This window comes from Anolis sagrei, chromosome 1, assembly GCF_037176765.1.
Source record: "Anolis sagrei isolate rAnoSag1 chromosome 1, rAnoSag1.mat, whole genome shotgun sequence".
Lineage (NCBI taxonomy): Eukaryota > Metazoa > Chordata > Lepidosauria > Squamata > Dactyloidae > Anolis > Anolis sagrei.
Genome location: NC_090021.1, coordinates 130,408,492 through 130,429,264, shown reverse-complemented (window position 1 = coordinate 130,429,264; position 20,773 = coordinate 130,408,492). Strand labels below are relative to the sequence as shown.

Genomic DNA, 20,773 nt, shown 5'->3' with positions numbered 1-20,773 from the left:
TGGCTCTTCCATCTTCTGCACCCTTTACGTATACTGCTTTGATATAGGAAGAGCTTTTCATACCGGGCATTAAAAACTGAGGCTGCAATCTTCAACGCGATTAGAAAGTACATACGCAGTAAAACGGACTAGAAGGAAGGATTCCTTTCCAATTAAAAATACATAGAATACTGCTATATGTTGTATTTCTGGGAAAGTGTAAGATGACAGGACAGGAAAAAGCTAGGTTTAGGTCCAGTGGGTGGGTGTGAAATGTTTCCCTTCATCCCTCTCTCTCTAAAAGCATAATCGTATGTCTCTGTGTGTATCACATAAGCTATCACTTATGGCCAAGTATGATGGTCTTGCAAGGGTAGAGTCTTGGCAGTGGATCCCTAAGTGGTTAGAGACCTATTCTGGATCCACACGGTCTTTCACAATGAGGACCTAGGTTTCCAGATTGAAGGTGGTCATGACAAGGGTTTGCTTGATGCGCCTTCTTCCTCTTGGCATGTTTCTCCCTTTCACCCTCCATTTGTGCCTCTTCAAAATCCACAGTATTGTTGGAAACAGCTGAGCTCCAGTCAGAAGACTCCAAGGCCAGTGCTTCCCAGTTCTCAGAGTTTATGCCACACTTTTTGAGGTTAGCTTCAACCCCATCTTGAAATCTCTTTTGTTATCCAGCGGTCCATTTTCCCTTCTTGAGCTAAGAGTAAAGGAACTCTTTGGGCGATGGTGATTGGGCATTCGGAAAACATGGCTGGTTCGACGAAGTTGATGGCGGAGAATCATGGCTTTGATGCTTGTGATCTTTGCTTCTTCCAGAGCACTGACATTTGTCTGCCTATCTTCAAAAAGAGATATGCAGGACTTTTCAAAGGCAATGCTGATGGAATTTTTTGAAGTTGAGAGTGATTTTTCCATACACACACACTGGCAGCTCCCTAATTGTTCGACACAGCTTGGCTGCTCAATGAGATTGTGCTCTTTGTAGGCCTGAGCCCATCTTGTTTTGCAGTTGGGTTCCTTTCGGCTCTATAAAGACAACAGACGAGTGTCGGAAAGGCCATGCTCAGAAACAAGTGTTCTCTTTTCATCATAGGATGCACATATGGTGAACGCTGGCAGCCTTCCTCCTCACTGAGCAGCCAAGCTGTTGAACAATTAGGGAGCCACTGCTTGTCAAACCTGGACATGAAGAGGGTCAGAGAGAAATAACTGCATGCTAAATGAACACAGGTATCCTGGTTTGGGGGCACTGGGATGAACATGATACTCATGTACAGCACTGCATTAAATGAGAGCTGAAATCCACCAAGTACAGCATTACCAATGGATTTGTGCAGATAGTACAAGATGCTCCTTTTGCTGTTTAACTTATAGAAGGAAGGAGAAGACTGAGGTGTAGTGACACTGTGGGATTAATGCAGATTGAGACCACTTTAATTGCCATGGCTGAATGGCAAGGAATTATTACAGTTGCCCACCCTTGCCCTGCAACAATGTCTTCTGACTCCATTGCCATCAATGCGCATTCAAACTCTAACATATTCCCAGCAAATGCAAGCCCCAAGGGCACTTTTTTGCTTCCTGACTAGAAGGTGCTGATGGCAAGCATTTCTTCTTGACGAGGTGGGTTTCCACCAGAAATGACATAATACCCTGACTCATTTTGTATTAAAAGAGAGGTCCAGGGCTCTAAGCGAGATTGGGGAACTGGTAGAAAAAGAAAATCAAGCCTTTGGCCTCGTCTACACAGCTGTATACAATCCACATTGAACTGGATTATATGGCAGTGTGGACTCAGATAATCCAGTTCAAAGCAGATATTGTGGATTATCTGCCTTGATATTCTGAGTTTTATGGCTGTGTGGAAAGGCCCTTTATCTTGGCCTGCGGTGGCTTTTTGGCTTCTCCTCTGGCAATCTTGCCTTTTCCTTCAATGGTTTTCAACAGGCTGCTAGCTTTCTTTTATCTGAAATTACTAAAATCAATAATAATAATAATAATAATAATAATTTTATTTTATTTATCGTGTCAGGAGTGAACCAAAACAGTTGTATTGCATTAAAAACAAACAAACAAACAAACAAACCACAAAATTTGCAGGCTTGGTATTCTATTAAATGTCCTTTGACCAGTATCTGGCCACTTGGAGTGCTTCTGGTGTTGCTGCAAGAAGGTCCTCCATTGTGCATGTGGCAGGGCTCAGGTTGTATTGCAGCAGGTGGTCTGTGATTTGCTCTTCTCCACACTCACATGTCGTGGATTCCACTTAAGGTTGGCTCTGCATCTTGTGGTGCCAGAGCACAGGCTGTTCAGCACCTTCCAAGTTGCCCAGTTTTCTGTGTGCCCAGGAAGGAGTCTCTCATTTGGTTTCAGCCATTGGTGGAGGTTCTGGGTTTGAGCCTGCCACTTTTGGACTCTCGCTTGCTGAGGTGTTCCAGTGAGTGTCTCTGTAGATCTTAGAAAACTATTTCTAGATTTAAGTCGTTGAAGTGCTGGCTGATACCCAAACAGGGGGTGGGCCGGAGATGTCACTGCCTTGGTCCTTTCACAATAATAATAATAATAATAATAATAATAATAATAATAATATTTATTTATTTATTATGCACTTTAGGTACTGGGTGCCATGCCTAAAGACCTTGGCCTTCACTTAAAAACAATAGGCGGTGACCAAATTACCATCTGTCAGCTGCAAAAGGCCACCCTACTGCATTATTCTCGGATACATCATACAGTCCCAGACACTTGGGAAGTGTCTGATGTGTGATCAAAATACAAAAGCCAGCAAAATGATCTTGTTTACTGTGTACTAATCTTGTTATGTATCTAATAATAATAATAATAATAATAATAATAATAATAATAATAATAATAATGTATATGCTGCCACAATCTCCCCGAAAGAACTTGGGGTGGCTCACAGAAGCCCCGCATATAAACAAACAATACATAAGCATATAAAACAGCAACATAAATCTAAAACAACACACACAAACCATTTTAGGCCGTAAGAAACTAGAGTTGGTTATGTGAAATTGAAAAGCTAATTACCTTCTGGTATTTCTGTTTTGGCAAATGTGTCTCCAGAGTTTCAGTGAGGACACTGCCTGTGTTAGGCACCTTCTACACTGCCATTTAAAATCCAGATTATCTGGCAGTGTAGACTCATATAATCCAGTTAATATGGATTATCTGCTTTGATAATCTGGATTATATGGCAGTGTAAAAGAGGCCTTAGATTTCTATCCCCACTACAATGTGACCGCAGTTTGATTCCACTTTCAACTGATATGGCTGTATCTTGGGATTTGTAATTTGGTGAGGCACCAGAGCTCTCTGATGGGAGATTTCAAATACACTGGGTGGAAACTGGGTGCGCTTATTCAAACATTCAAACCATTCACACACACACAAACACATATATTTTCCATTCAATAAAATGGCATCATTTACTACAGAACAGATACTATATCTGTCCAGTGCTACAGTATCATGGCAAAGAAGGCCTTGTAAAACTACAACTCCCAGGATTCCATAGCACTGAGCCATAGCAGCTAAAGCGGTGCCAAATTACATTAATGTAATAGTCTGGGTGCATCCTACCTCTGCACACTTTTACTTGGGATCTAAAAGTATCAGTGATCTCTGCCAGATTTACTCCTATGTAGATTTATAAATCAGGGAATTGCTTCCATGCCAAACAACTGATCAAGTCCTGAAGTTTATTTCCTTAGTATTTCCCATATCCACCAGTTTACATGTTCTGTGATTCTCTGAACTAGTATTTATTTCTAAGCAACGCCACTGAAATAAACTATTTATTTACTTACTTATTTACGACATTTATATGCCACCCTTCTCACCCCGAAGGGGACTCAGAGCGGCTTACAAGATTATACACACACACACACAATATATTATATTACTAGCATAGTACAATAATACAAAATCCAGATTAGTTTAGTATTTACACCTTTTTATTTTACTGGTTATTTAATATTTAATGTTATTTTACGTAAGTGATATTTGTCTTTACTGTTTGAATGTAGCACAAATCCTATGTAAAATCATACTACGTATTTTTGAGATTAATATTGAAATCTGAAATATATACATATTTATTATTACTATATTGTACTATACCATTATATTGTAATATTATTAAATATTACTATATTGTACTATACCATTATATTGTAATATTATTAGTAATATTATATGTAATATAAATATATAATTATAATATATTGTTATTATATTGCATTAGATTATAATATAAATATTATATGCATATACAATATATTACATTATATTATGCTATTAATTTAGCACAGGAGACAACTATTCTTTCGGGAAAAAAATACAGTTTTAAGTAATTCTCAGTTGCCGCCTTTCCCCAAAACCTGCCAATAGAAAAGAAAAGACACCAAAAAAGAACAAACAGCAAGGGAGTTTCTCCCTGACCAATTGGAAAAGCAGAACAGTGACAGACCATTCCCGCGGCTAATCAGGTCCAAGAATTTTTCAAGGACTTCTCAGCCAATAGGAGCGAAGGGGGCGGGTGGACTGTTGTAGCCCGCAGTTCCCGCCTTGAGGGCTCTTTTGTTGTCCGGGCGGTCAGCCAATCGCAGCGCAGAGCGGGAGGAACTCTGGCAGCCTTTCCCGCGTTTCCAAGGCCGCTCGCTCCGCCAATGGAAGCGCGCCTCCCGCCTGATTGGCCCGCCGGGGCGTTCTGGCGCCAAGTTCGAAAGGGATATAAACCGCCAAAACGAGCCGGTCGTCTTTTCTCTTACCGCTAAACAATCAAGAGGAAGCCTTATTGCTCCAGCTTGTCTTCCCAATCTATTTTATTTTCCCGCTGAAAATATGCTGGCCACCCGCAATGCGCATTCGGCTCGCAACGAGCAGCAGCTCAAGTCCCGCTTGTCGCCTCTGAAAAATCTGACCTTGAACGACAAGGAGAACACAGTAAGTACAGGAAGAAAGCAACTTGGGGGGGGGGGGGGGAGAATCTACACTGTAGAATGATCGCGGTTTGGCACCACTTTCACCGCCAAGACCCATTGCTCTGGAATCCTGGAGTTTGGTGAGAGACTATTTATTTGTTTAGAGGCAGAGGAAGCTAAAGATGTTGTCGAACTACAACTTCCACGGCCAATCTATATAAATAAAAATGTAATGTTCGTTTGTGGGGTCAACATAACTCAAAAGCCTGCTTCTTGGCAGGGGGGGGGGTGGACTGGATGGCCCATGAGGTCTCTTTCAACTCTATGATTTGACACGAAATTTGGACACAATACACCTATCAGGCCAACGAGTGACCATCACTCATAAAAACACTGAAAAACACAGTGGAAGGGACTTAAAAAGCCAAAAAATACATTACAACGCATGTGCAAAACCACATATATACACACACAAAACATATAAAAACTGGGCTACAGCTAGTGGTAATAATGTGGTGTTAGACCGCATAAATCTTACAGTGTAGATGCATCTAGGGTAGGCATCCTCAAACTGCGGCCCTTCAGCTGTTTGGGCCTCCAACTCCCAAAATTCCTGACTACTGAACAGGCTGGGGCTTATGGGAGTTGGAGGCCCAAACAGCTGAAGGTCCTCGGTTTAAGGATATTGTAATATCTAGGGCAACGGGGGGTCCTTGGTATGCGCTGGGGTTTGGACCACCAAATCCGTGATTATAAAATGGCGTCCCATATATTAAAGCGGATTATAAAACGTTATTTCAGGAGCCTCTCCTTTATTGAAGCCTCACCCTTGTGTGCCCAAAGCGGTTCCCTCACCCCATCTGAAGCAGGAAGGGTGCCTCTTCACAATAGAACTAACACAGTTGGATTCCACTTGAACTGCCATGACTCAGTGCTATGGAATCATGGGAACTGTAATGTTATGAGGGATTTAGTTTTTACCATGTCGAAGGTTTCCATGGCCGGAATCACTGGGTTGTTGTAGGTTTTTCGGGCTGTATGGCCATGCTTTAGAAGCATGCTCTCCTGACGTTTCGCCTACATCTGTGGCAAGCATCCTCAGAGGTGGTGAGGTGTAGTCTTCTCTGCCAGAACTCATCAAACTACAGTTCCCAGGATTCCATCACATTGAGCCCTGGCAGTTGGGGTCAAACTACAACAATCCTACAGTATAGTTCAGGCCTGTGCCAACTTGGGCCTTCTTCCAGGTGTTTTGGACTCTTAACTCCCACCATTCCGAACAGCCTCAGGCCCTTTCCTTTTCCCCCTCAGCCGCTTAAGCTGGAAGAAGGCCCAAGTTGGCACAGGCCTGCTGTACTTGCATCTAAATGCACCCTCATTTGTTTGGTCCACAGCTTTGCTCACCATTTCTCTGACCCATATATGTATTTATGTTTTGTTTGCAGCCCCCTTCACTCAGCTCTACTCGAGTCCTGGCTTCCAAGGCCGCAAGGAAGATCTTTCAGGAGGCGGTGAGTTCTTACAGGTCACTTCAGAGTGGTGGCTGATTCAATCCCCGCCTCTTCCTCCAACTCTTTCAGGGACTCCTTTCTCCCCTTCCCTCCAGTTTGGCGCCAAATCTGCCCTGAAAGGAAAGGCTGGGGAAGTGGAAACAATGAGGGAGGGGAGGAGTTGGGTTGGGGCTGGAGGGTGAATTGAATCACAGGCCTTTCCCAGGTGATACAGCTTTTTTTTTGGGGGGGGGGGGATTAAATATATAGGTTATGTAAGTAATCCTTACCTGAAATGTTTGTTACCAGGGATAGTTTAATATTTTTTTCAATTGGGATGTGGGTGGAATAGGATTGCAGCTGGAGCTAGGTTTGAATAACAATTTTTATTTATTTATTTACCATATTGTTTGTTTATTTATGACATTTATATGCCACCCATCTCACCCCGAAGGGGACTCGAGTGGCTTGCAAAATATATATACATACAATATATTATATTGTAATATAATTAGTAATATTACATGTAATATAAAATAATTATAATATTGTATCAGTATGATATTGTATTATGTTATAATATTATAAATATATGTATATTCAATATATTATTAGCATAGTACAATATCAGCATTATATATTACTATATTGTACTATACCATTATATTGTAATATTAGTAATATTGCATGTAATATAATATATACAATTAAAATATTGTATTATTACTATTATATTGTATTACATTGTAATATTATATGTATATTCAATATATTATATTACATTATTAGTAAAACACATGAGACAAGATGGAACTGATCTTCTGTCCCCCTCTCTCTTTACTCTGGACCATATTTGTATCCGACTTTTCTCAACCCTTAGGTGTGACCACTAGAGAGGACAACCCTGCTATGGAAATATGTATGTTCCTTTAATTTGACAGTTGTGGTGACCCGGAGCAGTGGTTCTCAACCTGTGTCCCCCCAGATGTTTGGCCTTCAACTCCCAGAAATCCTCACAACTGGTAAACTGGTTGGGATTTCTTGGAAGTTGTAGGCCAAAACACCTGGGGACTCACGGGTTGAGAACCACTGTCTGAGAGGCGTTTTAACAGAGGCTAGATGGCCATCTGTTGGGGATGCTCTGATTGTGCTTTTCCTTCAGAGCAGTGGGTTGGACTGGATGGCCCATGCAGTCTCTTCCAACTCTATGATTCTAGGTTTTATTGGAGAAGGAATATTCAAGAGGTTCTTTTGCCAGTTTCTCAGAAACATGGCCTCTATTACCTGATAATCATTTATTTGTCTCCCATCCAAATACTAACTGACCACGCTAAGCTTCCAAAATCAAGCAGCACCTGGTCTTTACACTAATTGGGTTTTCAGACCCTAATATCCTGGTGCAGCTCCAAGGAAAGAAAAGGTGTCCGACACTGAAGTTTTATTAACCATGTTACTTTGTTATATTTCCCATTCAAAACATATTTATCCTGCCCTTTTGTTGTCTAATAAAAGGACTTGTAAGAGAATTTGCATCAAGAGTGGGATAATCCCATAGTTTAGTGCTACGTGAATAAGCTTGAGCAAAAGACTTTGCCCTCATCTTCTCCATTCATTTCCCCACACATTTGATAGCAGGATGTCTCTGCAGTTTCATTTCTGAATTCATGTTAATGTGGTTCAACACAGTGGTTCCCAGCATTTGTTCCTCCGGATCAGTAGTTCTCAAATGTTTTTTGACCAGGGACCACACTCTAATATTAGTACCAAAAGGGTTAAGCATCTGTTTTTGGTCAACTTTTGATTATCTGGGGTGCTGATTCAGAAAATTGCATTGGATAGACCACATCAGCTCTAGTTTCTGATACAGAACACATGCCGTTTAGTAGTTGCCATCTGTTCGCCCACTGAAAACCACATTTAATAATCTAGACCTGATGTAGTCTATCCAGTGCAATATTCTGAATCAGCACCCCAAATACCCCCAGGAACAGGCCTAAAAGTGAAGACACCAAGAATTTTTTCCCCGTTGTTATTATCCGTAGTAGTAACGGTGGGGCCACAGACCATATTTTACTTCTTGCAGACCACTGCTCCAGATGACTTGAGTTTCTCTCCCAGGATCTTTGTTGTCTGGCCAAACTAGCAGGAGCATCTGGGAGTGCAAGTCCCAAACCTTTGGGGGAACAAAGGTTGAGGAACATGACCTTAGTGCTAGAAATTGGGCCCCTGAGAGGGTGTTTGCGCGAGCGTGCTGCTCTTGCAATCATACCTGTCATCCCTCCATCAGATGATTGAAATCCTTTCTGGGTAAACATAATAAGCAAACTTCTGATTGTAAGTTATGATACTGTCCTAAACTGAACCACTGTGTTTAAACTGAAGATCCTCTATTTCAATGTAGTGCTAAGAAGAAAAATGGCATTAAACTCTGGTATTGTCCTCTCAAATGAGTATGAGGAGGAAACCCTGCTTTCGCATTAGTTTGCAATACAGACAGTCCCCAAGTTATGAACAAGATAGGTTCTGTAGGTTTGTACTTAAATTGAAACAGGTACATTTAAAAATGTAACTCCAGCCAAATATATATTTTTGGGTAGTATAGGAAAGGGTTAGCACCCTTGTGGTGTTTATTTTGCTGTCTGTATCCCTGTTCAGAAGATTTCACCTCATTTTCTGTCCCTGTGATAATTGGATTTTGAAAATGGGTTCTTGTAGAACAAGGATTAGTGATAAACCTCAGTGGAGACACCTTTTCCCTATGATAACTCTTTCAGGAGTAAATTTCCCTTTCTGGGGTAGATAACTCTTCATTATTTTTATTATTTGATGTGTTTCCACCTATTTTGAGGCATTGAATGTTTGCCTTTTTAGGTGTAAACTGCTCTGAGTCCCTCAGAGAGGGCGGTCTAGAAATAAAGTTTTATTTTATTATCTTTCTCACTTCCTGTTGTCTCACCCCTGTTCTTAACTAGAAGCAATTTGTAACTTGGGGATTGCCAGTATAGGAAAAATCCTCTTTCAGAGTTCCCTTCTTTGTCTCCCATCATTTCTCTACTGCAACACTAAAAAAAGGGGGAATTCCAGACATGAAACAATCAGGGCCATCTAACCACCCCCAGCAAAGGATTCCCCCAAACAGGAAGCAGCCAGGCTTTGAAGCTGCAAGGCGATTCAATGCTAATTAAGGTTGGCCAACTGCAACATTCATACCTGCCTTGAACAGACAGTTCTTTCTCCCACTTGCCTAGTTTCCAACAGACCTCACAACCTCTGAGGATACCTGCCATAGGTGCAAGTGAAATGTCAGGAGAAAATGCTTCTGGAAAATGGCCATACAGCCCAGAAAACTTACAGCAACCCAGCATTATTTCTTCTCATTTAGTTCTTTTAGGTCATTGCTTTTTAACATTGTTCGAAATGATGCCACTTCTGTCCTCGCACTTTATAAACCAATAATAAACTTCATTTATACCCCGCTATCATCTCCCCAAAGGGGACTTGTATTGTTATTTTGAGGCCAAGCCCAAAAATAACAATACAACAAAGTTCAAAGAAACAAAGTAGCATCAAAAAAACACACGAAATGACAAAATAAAATAAACAGTCTCAAAATAACATTGGTTCCCTGTTGTCATGTTGTTTGGAAAGTTTAAGTACATTTAAATCACATTCACAATAGTTAAATCGTCATTTTTGGGTCAGACTTGTTTCTTTTTAGGTTGCAAAGATTTAAAATAGTACCCTGCAGGTGGGGTTTGTTTCCTATTGCTTCTTTCCAAAGGATTTGGGGCACCTATCATTTATCTTTGCTTCATTTCATACTTGTGATAAAAATTATTTTTTTTCCCCATGGTATAAGCAAGTTTTCTGGCAACAGGGCAATTTATTAATTTGTCTTTTATTCCCCTGTAGGATGCACTGAAAGGAGCGAAGCAGCTTCCTTCAAATAATGTGCAGGACGAACCACTTCTTCGGGATAATCCACACCGCTTTGTGATCTTTCCCATTCAGTACCACGACATTTGGCAAATGTACAAGAAAGCAGAAGCTTCCTTTTGGACGGCAGAAGAGGTAGGATGCTCTTGCCCCTCCCCCTTTACTTGTGTATTGGGTGGACGTTTGATGATACTAAGGAAATTTAACAAGATGTACTTCAGATCTATGCATTACTCTGTTCTCATTGGCTGGTTTCTACATTTAGGTGGATCTCTCCAAAGATCTCCAGCATTGGGAATCCTTGAAGCCTGATGAGAAGTATTTCATTTCACACATCTTGGCGTTCTTTGCTGCAAGTGATGGCATCGTCAACGAAAATTTGGTAAGAAGACTAACTTCTGGATCTCTTCATAGCCCAAACTTAGTTTAGTCGTAATATTAAAGACAGAAGCAATGTATCTCACCTTCTTTCATTTTACATGTGGTTGGTCTTAAAACGACATTCTGCACAAATCCTGAACACAACCATTTAAAGTCAGGAAGAAACTGGCAAAGTGATCCAAGTACTTGCCTAAGAAAACCCTCTGAAATTTATGAGATCATCACAAGTCGACAGGTGTAATGAAGGCATATACACATAACCAACAAGTGTGCATCTCATTAGAAAGAGTTTATTTGAAACTGGTTCTGATGTTTCACCCATAGTGCAGCAAATAATCCTTTCTCCTTCTGTTGTGAGAACAGATTTTATTTCTTGAACTGCTCATGGTCACTTCGAACAAGGGAAAGAATTAATCATGTTGGGTTGCTGTGAGTTTTCTGGGCTGTATGGCCATGTTCCCGAAGCATTCTTTCCTGATGTTTCACCCACATCTATGGCAGGCATCCACAGAGGTTGTGAGTTCTGTTGGAAAATAGGCAAGTGGGGTTTATATATCTCTGGAATGTCCAGGGAGGGAGAAAGAACTCTTGTCTGCTGGAGGCAAGTGTGAAAGTTGCAATTGGCCATCTTGATTAGCATTTAATGGCCCTGCAGCTTCAAAACCTGGTTGGTTGCTGCCTGGGGGAATCCTTTCTTGATGAACCAACCTGGACACAGCATATTATTTGAGAACACAGAAATGCTGGACCACTTTTAACAACCACCGTGTCAGACTACACAGAAGAGCCATTAAAATACACGAGGATGTGGATAATTTCAACAGAAAGGAGGAAACCATGAAAATGAACAAAATCTGGCTGCCAGTATTAAAAAACTAAAATCAGGACAGTAAAAGAACAAAAGTCAGAAAATGGGAATTCCAGGCAGGAAATAATCCGGGCCAGCTAACACCTCCCTACTAAGTATCCTCCGGGCAGGAAGCAGCTAGGCTTTGAAGCTGCAAGGCTATTCAGTGCTAAACAAGATGGCCAATTGCAACTTCACACTTGTCTCAATCAGACAAGAATTCTTTCTCCCACCCTGGACTCATATAAAACATCACTTGCCCTAGTTTCCAACAGACCCCACAACCTCTGAGGATGCCTGCCATAGATGTGGGCGAAACACCAGGAAGGAATGCTTCTGGAACATGGCCATACAGCCCAGAAAACTCACAGCAACCCAGTGATTTTGGCCATGAAATCATTCGACAAGACATTAATCAGGTTCTTATGAAGGGAGCTATTTTGATTGTTCAGGTCCATAAGTTGAAACATGGGACCAGAGAAACGTAACTCAGACTCATGGAAACTTTTGGGAATCGATGATTAAGGGAATGTGATTTAGCAGCATCTTATCTTTTTTTTGGCACTAAGCAGGTTTCAATCCCACTGTAATGTGAAAAAGTACATTTCTTTAAATGAGTTGATTTCATATTCTCTGCTGTTGGCTCGGAGTATTTGCTTAGCACATTCCTCCTTCCATGGGCTGCCAGCTTCCTCTGCTGCTGTTTCTGTGCCTCCAGAGATGTGAATTCCAGCCTTGGCAATGCCATCTACATATCTGGGGGCTTATTTAGAATTGTAAATGTCACGAAACTTCCAGTTTTTCAGCTAAACGATCTGGTGTAATTACACTGGATGTGTGACATTTTTCTCACAGATATTCAGGTTGTCAGGAGGCCCACTGAACATCTGTTTAAAGTGGAGTTTGATTGCCTGAGCATATGGGGAGACACATCTAGACCGATAATCCCTTTTCTTGCTGTCAAATGATTCAGAACTTTTCCTGCCACTTGGTTAAAAATGTATGATTGGAACTTGTGTCCCTGCCATGAAACTAAATGCAGTGTCGGACTGATGCATCAAATAAATAAAGCTAATTATTACTGGTGGCAATTAATGATTTAATATCATTATGCAGTGCACTCGTCAATGAGTCCTCATGTCAGTCATATGGGGGATACATTGGTGAAGCCTGGCAAATGAAAATTGGAAGTCCTGCATAAATGATATATTGTGTTTGCCCTCTGCCTTTCAACACCAGGGTTTTAGGTAAACAACGACTGGATATGGCTATTGAGTTTCCTTTTGTCCAGGACTAATTGTCCCTCGTTCTCAAGTAACAATATTGAAAATGCACATTAGACATTAGTGTTCTCAGTCATTTCAGAATTGGTATTAAGACCACATTAAAATAATATATCACTTTAAGAAGCTGAGTAGGTTTTGCAATCTAGCAAACAGTTCATTTATTTCTTCCTTGGTTAATGGCTTCTGAAAAAAATCTAGGAAATTACATAATTAGTCCATTGCTTAACATCCTATCTTGTTCAGATGTGATAAATTTGGGGCCCCTCCCTATATTCCAGAATAACAAGGCGAAGAATCCCAATATCTGCTTTGTACTGCGTTATCTGAGTCTACACTGCCATATATTCCAGTTCAAAGCAGATCATGTGGGATTTTATTCAGCTGTGCGGAAGGGGTCATGGTTTCTTGGTTCAGATGCAACAAGAAGCCATAGTTGACTCACTTTCTTGGTGTGTTTCCCAATTTGCTGAAGAAGCTACAAAGGAGCACTTCCATCTCAGGCTGGATTTACACTGCCATATAATGCATTTCCAAAATGCAGATTAACTCCATTGATCTGCATTATATGACTACTATATATGTATTTCCTGTAAAGTGGGAAAGATACTTAAAAGTACAATGCTGTGTGTCCTCTAGGTGGAGCGATTCAGCCAAGAAGTCCAAGTCACTGAAGCTCGCTGTTTCTATGGCTTCCAGATTGCCATGGAAAACATTCATTCAGAAATGTACAGTTTACTTATTGATACTTACATCAAAGACTCCAAAGAGAGGTTAGTACTTCTTCTCAGATGAATGCACACATGCTTCCAGGCTTTGATCCCCCCCCCCCCCAATGGATTTCTGAGATCATGTATGGTTTCAAACCTGGCTCATGTTTTCAGAGAGATTAGGGTGGGATTTTTACATACCTAGCCAGGCCCGTAGCCAGGATTTCGTTTCGGGGGGGGGGGGGGCTGAATTTTTTTTGGGGGGGGTTTGAGGGAGCTGAGTCTGAGTGAAAGCGGGTCTAGGCTAGCAAACCTTTTGTATCATTACCCCAATACCCCCATGCATATGGGATATATTGAGTATGGTGATCAGATCATGATATGAATAAACATAACAGTTTAAATAATGCACCAATAAGGCCTTTTTGCGAACCACCATGAAAATTTCAGGGGGGGCTGAAGCCCCCCGAGCGCCCCCCCGGCTACATGCCTGTACCTAGCAGTATGAAAGGTACCTAGTTTGTGATTGTAAAATGTGCAGAAAGGATCATATAAATAGTTAATCATTTGGGTAATGGTACTTCTGTGAGGCAGAGATGCCCCCCTTTTAAAAAAAATCAGTGATATTTAATTCTATATTAATTTTTTGTATATTTGTAGATTTTAATTGTATTGAAATGTTTTTAAGGTGAGCTGTTTTGAGTCTCATTGTTGAGAGAAAGCGGAGTATAAATTGTTGGGCAAGTGGGCTTATTAACAAAAGACCCTCATAAATGCACAGCAGAGTAACTTATTAGCAGCAGTGTGATCCAGCACAGGTAGCCCAAAGAACAAAAACACAGGCCAATGTTATCTCTTCCATAGAAGGCTTTTCTTTATAGCAAAATAATATGGTTGCACTATTTACCACAATTAAAGTTCTTTATACTTTGCTTCCATGCTGGATGTCTTCCCCATTCAGACAAGGAACTTCACTCTAACAGAGCATCTTCTCACAGACTTACACAGGAGCTTCACACAATAGCTTTACACATAGCAGCCTTCACACTGAAGTTTTCCACAGGAGGCCTTCAACCTGGGGCTTCTCTCACCGAAGCTTCTCACATTAGGCCTTCTCACATTTGACTGCCTCATAGACTAAGGCGTACCTTACACTGTGATGCTACCTCACACAGAGGCTTCTCTCATAGACCAAGGCCGACCTCACACTGTGAGGCCTTCTCACAGACTGAGACCTTTCTCCCACTGAGGTTTACCTCAGACTGACGGCTACTAAGCTACAGGCCCACCTGCTTATATAGAACTTCAGCTTTTGCTGAGTCATTGCGTCCATTTAACCATTTCAGTACTTGCCTCACATTTTTGTAATTAAAAATACCTAGTTAATTTTTACTATTTCTGACAAATATAATACTATTACGAATAATACGTCTCCCATCAGTCCTAGTCAATACATGGTGTGAGGGCTAATTGGAGTTGTAATCAAAAATATTCAAAGCCCTTTTCTCTTGCTATAGGTTATATTAAAAGTTTGAACATAAGAGTATATTTTTATGGGGCTCTTTCCAGTCAAACCCCTCTAGTTACACTGTGTGTCATGTGTTCCAGTACTTTTGAGTAATATAGACTTGTTCCACCTAACTTAAAGGTTAGGAAGAGGGATGCAAAAGTAATAATGTCACTGCCTCCTTCATAATGCATAATAATTGTCTTATTCTAGGGAATATCTGTTCAATGCCATCGAAACCTTGCCATGTGTTAAAAGGAAAGCCGACTGGGCCATGCGGTGGATTGGAGATAAACATGCTAATTACGGTGAGTGCCTTGAGCATTTCCCCCCTTTTCTGTCCTGACATTTTACACACCTGAATGACCAACTCAACTAAGAACTGTCTCCCAACAGGAGAACGGGTCGTAGCCTTTGCTGCAGTAGAAGGAATCTTCTTTTCCGGTTCGTTTGCATCTATATTTTGGTTGAAAAAGCGAGGCCTGATGCCTGGACTCACTTTCTCCAATGAACTGATCAGTAGAGATGAGGTAAGGCTTATTTTTTCCAAAGCTGGGCTTTACTTATGGGTTATGGACAAGATTGCTTCTGTAGGTTTGTTCTTAAGCATAATTTGTATATAAGTCGAAGCAGGTATGCTTTTAAACTGCAACTCCAGCCAAGTTTATTTTTCTAGTTTTGGCTAGCATAGGGAAGGGTGAACACCTTTGTGGGGTTTGTTTTGCTATCTGTGCCCCTGATCAGAAGATTTCACCTCACTTTCTGTCCCTGTGATCATTGGATTTTGAAAATATTGACTTGTTGTGGAAACAAGGATTGGTGAGGAAGCTTCAGATGAGACACCTTTTCCCCATGAGGGAATTTCTCTTCTGAGAATTGATGTCTCTTGCTTTCTGCTGTCTCACCTCCGTTCTTAACTATGAGTTGACTTTAAGTCAGATGTTTGTAAGTTTGGGACTTCCTGTACTTCTGTTTCCATAAAGTGGAAAAACATGGCTATGGGGTCTTCATTTATTATCTTCACTTAAATTGGCGCAGTGGGTTAAACCCCTGTGCCAGCAGGACTGAAGATTGACAGGTTGCAGGTTCAAATTCGGGGAGAGCGTGGATGAGCTCCCTCTGTCAGCTCCAGCTCCCAATGCAGGGATATGAGAGAAACCTCCCACAAGGATGGTAACATATCAGAAACATCTGGGTGTCCCCTGGGCAATGTCCTTGCAGACTTCCAATTCTCTCACACCAGAAGCAACTTGCAGTTTCTCAAGTTGCTTCTAACACGACAAAAAAATTAACGTATGGTACCTGTGATAGCTATTGCTGTTGCTTTATTTTTTGACGCCCTCTGATCCTTGGGGATGTAGGGATGGGATATTTTCCTGTGAGCAGAGATGTTTTCCATTATCAACCCCATTGGATACCATCTTGATGGCTTGATTCCACCAAAATTTCATGCCAGCAGATGGGGAAATGACTGGGAATCCCACATTTTCTGAGAATGTGGATTATTCATTTCTGCTTTATCAGTGCAATGGCGAGGAACTATGGAAGCTATTCCTGTGTATGAAACCTATTAGAAATTGATTTCTGTTGCTTTTAGGGTTTATGCGTGTCTGATGATGATGATAATAAGACACACAGAGCTTGTTCCAGCTGTTCTCTGAAACATTTTCCAATTATGTTTTTTTCCCAGGGTTTGCACTGCGACTTTGCTTGCCTAATGTTCAAACACTTGGTACACAAACCATCAGAGGAAAGAGTGAGAGAGATAATTACAAACGCTGTCAGGATAGAGCAGGTAATTGGCGGTTCTTTCTGGTGGCGCTTAAAAGACCCTTCATCAAAGCTTGAGATGCTTTAAAACTTAGCAGGGCATTAAATTGTGTAGTATTTGCCTACTAAGCTTTACGTTATTTCCTTAAATGCAGGAATTCTTGACGGAAGCCTTGCCTGTAAACCTAATTGGCATGAATTGCACTTTAATGAAGCAGTATATTGAATTTGTGGCAGACAGACTGATACTGGAATTGGGTTTTAACAAGGTAAGTTGGGTGCAGTTTGCCTAATCATTAAATTTGTTTACATTTGGTCTTGCTTTCCACCATTAAGCAGTCGCTTCTTTGCTTGTTAGCGGAAGATCATGATTAAGCGCGACATGTAACGCAGCAGCACAGACTTACTTATTTCTGTGTATTTTCCCCCAGAATGAATTCTAGGCATATTGAATTGTACATATTGGATTCAATAACAATTTATTTAGGGATTATGGTTGTTGCACACATACCTATTGTATCTTTCATCTTTGTACTAACCTGGTAGAGGCTATTCATACCTAGGCAATTCCCGTAGTGTGCACTACTGAATATTAAATGTACAATGCAAGAGTTAATGTTTAATACATTAATGTACAGAATGGTCTTCTGTGTGTAGTAGACTCTTGGTTGAAAGTATTACGTACTTTCTAGGACAGTGTTTCTTAACTGGGGGGGGGGGGGTTGCTAGGGTTTTTTTTAGCAGGGTCACCAAAGACCATCAGAAAACGCATATTTCTGATGGTCTTAAGAACCCTTTGGGCAGAGAAGGCTGAAAATCTCTCCGTCTGCCTTCTCTTCCTTTTTGGTGTTGGTAAACTGCAACTCCCAGAATTCAAAAACAGTACACACTCCTCCCCCAACCCCAACAGTATTCAATGTTGGCCATGTAGGTAGTGTGCCAAGTTTGGTGCAAATCCATTGTGGGCTGGGTTCAGAGTGCTCTTTGATTGTAAGTTAACTATAAATCCCTTCAACTACAACTCCCAAATGTCAAGGTCTATTTTCCCCCAAACTTCCATCAGTGTTTACATTTGGGCATATTGACCATTCATGCCAAGTTGGCCCCTCGGCTGTGGATCTCCCTCCCTTAAGAGATTAGATCTGCCCCATCCCTCCTGATCTTCCAGAAGAAACTCAAATCCTGGCTGTGGGATCAAGCATTTGCAGAATACACTGATTTACTGGTGAAGACAAGGTTTTAGTGGACTGCAATGGACTGATTTGGATGATGATTTGAACCGGCAAACTGTTTTAATGTATATTTATAACTGTTTTTAATGTATGCTAATTGTATTTTATATTATGTTATTATATTGTGCCGGCCTTGAATAGTTGCCTGTTGGAAGCCGTCCTGAGTCCTGCTTTGGAGGATGAGAAGGACAGGGTATAAATGTTCTAGATCTATATAAATAAAAATGTAATGTTCATTTGTGGGATTAACAGAACTCAAAAAACAACTGGATGTATTGACACCAAATTTGGACACAATACACCTCTAACAACCCAATGTATGTCCTTCACTCAAAAAAATTGATTTTGTCATTTGGGAGTTGTAGTTGCTGGGTTTTATAGTTCACCTACAATCAAAGAGCATTCCGAACCCCACCAACGATGAACTTGAACCGAATGGACTTGAACCGAACACACAGTTCTCCCATGACCAACAGAAAATACTGGAAGGGTTTGGTTGGCATTAATTTTGAGTTTTGGAGTTGTAGTTCACCTACATCCAGAGATCACTGGACTCAAACAATGATGGATCTAGACCAAACTCTACAAGAATACTCAATATGCCCAAATGTGAACACTGGTGGAGTTTGGGGAAAATAGAATACAATTTGGGAGTTGTAGTTACTGGGATTTATAGTTCACCTACATTCTGAACCTCACCAGAGCATTCTGAACCCCACCAATGATAGAATTGGGCCGAACCTCCCACACAGAATCCCCATGTGGGCCACAGCAATGCGTGGCTGGGGACGGCTAGTAAATAATATTTAGAACATGATTGTTTGAGTCCACAGTGCTCTCTGGATGGAGGTCCAGCAACTACAACTCCCAAGCAACCACAACTCCCAAATGACCAAATCAATCCCCCCAGCAGCCAGAGCTCGCCCCGCTCCCTGGATTCAAACCGCTGACCTTTCAGTCAGCAGCTCAGTGATTTAACCCACTGTGCCACCAGGGTTACACTCTTAAATCCTATAATCTCCAATTTGTTCTGCGGGATGGCAAATTAGGGAAGGTTGAGTATGATTTGGGATCTAGGTAACCATGGCACGAATAGGTTGTGCACCTGAGATGTTGAAAGGGTAACTTAATTTCTTTCAGATATACAAAGCTGAGAATCCGTTTGACTTCATGGAGAATATCTCGCTGGAAGGCAAAACTAATTTCTTTGAAAAGCGTGTCGGAGAATATCAGAAGATGGGAGTGATGTCAAAAGCTGTAGACAATTCTTTCACCTTGGATGCAGATTTCTAAGGCAGACATGAATTTAAGAAAAGCTGGCTTGGGAATGCTAGTGATTTGTCTTGTTATCCTCAAGAATCCTGTTCTTATACTGTGTGGTGGTACTTTTGGGTAGTGTATGTGGCTAAAATGGGAAAACAGATTTCTAGCACTGCTACATATGCTTCATTGATACACAAATTACTCTGATTTTCTGAAGTACCAGAGCTTTGAACTGGCACGTTCCATTACTTGGTAACAACAAAGCAAATAGAATGAGGATTCTCTAGAAAATGGTGGTTTTTCATGTCCTTGTGTATGGGTTGTAGGGAAAACTACAGATCCTGTGTGACAGGTATTAGGGTTTTTTATTTTTATTCAGTATTTTAATTAATAGTTTGTACATAAACGTGGCACTTTAAAGGTCTGGCCTTCAATTCCGGAGAAAGGCTAGTAGCGAGTTTAGAATGAACTCTTTTAGATTGCAACTTACCTTAATTTCCCTAGTATACTATTTTTCTTTTCTTGTATGTAAATTAAATTGCTGAAGTGCTGGAAAATCTTTTTGGACGTGTACGACTCCTGAAAAAAGTGCATGAGTAGATTTGATGTAAGAGTGAAACTTGAATAAAACTCCAGACATCGAACTCCTGGATCTGAATATTGTGGAATTGGTTTCTTATCTTAAAACGTTATTTCCCACACTCCAAATTTGCCTCAATTTTTAATCATTTTGCAAGGATTCTCAAAACTTATTTGAACTTCTCCTCCCAGAAGGCTAGCACGGCAAGCTAAAGTCCAAAACATCTGTATTGGAAATTCCATGACCTATTGGAAATAAGTGCACCATAGCCTTATTGAAAAGGTAAAAATGATGTCACATCCATTTGGTGAATGCGAATCTCAATGGACATGTGGAGACCACCTTTTGAAAACCATTACTCAATAAAAGCATGACCTTGTTAGAAGTCAGCTCTTTGAACAAGGGATATTCATAAGCATTCATGTAATGGCACACAGGTAACTCAGCTGTTAAACTGAAAAACCATGTCTTTGAACTGCCAAGGATAAAGACATGCCACTATAAAAACATACTTGGTTAGCAGAAGATGTTTGTTTCTTTGAAGTAGAATTTGCAGTTGCTCAAAAGATACACTCCCTTGAAACCTCTTAGTTAAAATAACATATCTTGTTTACTTACAAACATCTTGTATTAATTTACTATATAGGCACATTTCTTACTAAAGTTTAGTTAGAATAATATGTAGTTTCTTGTGTTCAGTACACAGAATATTTCTCAATACTCCATAGCCCAAATGCTTTAAGTAGTACTGAAGTCCATAAGTCATAGTGAATCAATTGAAGTCCAAACACATACATCCACCTCCACTGAGGTCTGATGCAAACAATACAAAATGGGTGT

General features: G+C 40.7%; 1 protein-coding gene and 1 pseudogene across 1 annotated transcript; both read left to right on the top strand.

Annotated features, from left to right (window-relative positions):
- Nucleotides 1–711: 711 nt before the first annotated feature.
- Nucleotides 712–7,310, top strand: LOC137095844 (uncharacterized; annotated as a pseudogene).
- A 3,031-nt stretch (nt 7,311–10,341) lies between these two features.
- On the top strand, nt 10,342–20,011 carry LOC132782774 (ribonucleoside-diphosphate reductase subunit M2). Its single transcript, XM_067468576.1, has 8 exons — nt 10,342–10,495; nt 10,626–10,742; nt 13,511–13,644; nt 15,302–15,396; nt 15,485–15,618; nt 16,779–16,883; nt 17,014–17,127; nt 19,231–20,011. Exons 1-8 carry the CDS (start codon nt 10,454–10,456, stop codon nt 19,381–19,383), a joined length of 894 nt encoding a protein of 297 aa, XP_067324677.1. The 5' UTR covers nt 10,342–10,453; the 3' UTR covers nt 19,384–20,011.
- Nucleotides 20,012–20,773: the final 762 nt, after the last annotated feature.

Coding starts and splice junctions, on each gene's coding strand:
- LOC132782774 (XM_067468576.1), top strand. CDS start 10,454: ATGTACAAGAAAGCAGAAGCTTCCTTTTGGACGGCAGAAGAG. Junction 10,743..13,510: donor GCATCGTCAACGAAAATTTG/GTAAGAAGACTA, acceptor TGTGTCCTCTAG/GTGGAGCGATTCAGCCAAGA. Junction 17,128..19,230: donor TGGAATTGGGTTTTAACAAG/GTAAGTTGGGTG, acceptor AATTTCTTTCAG/ATATACAAAGCTGAGAATCC.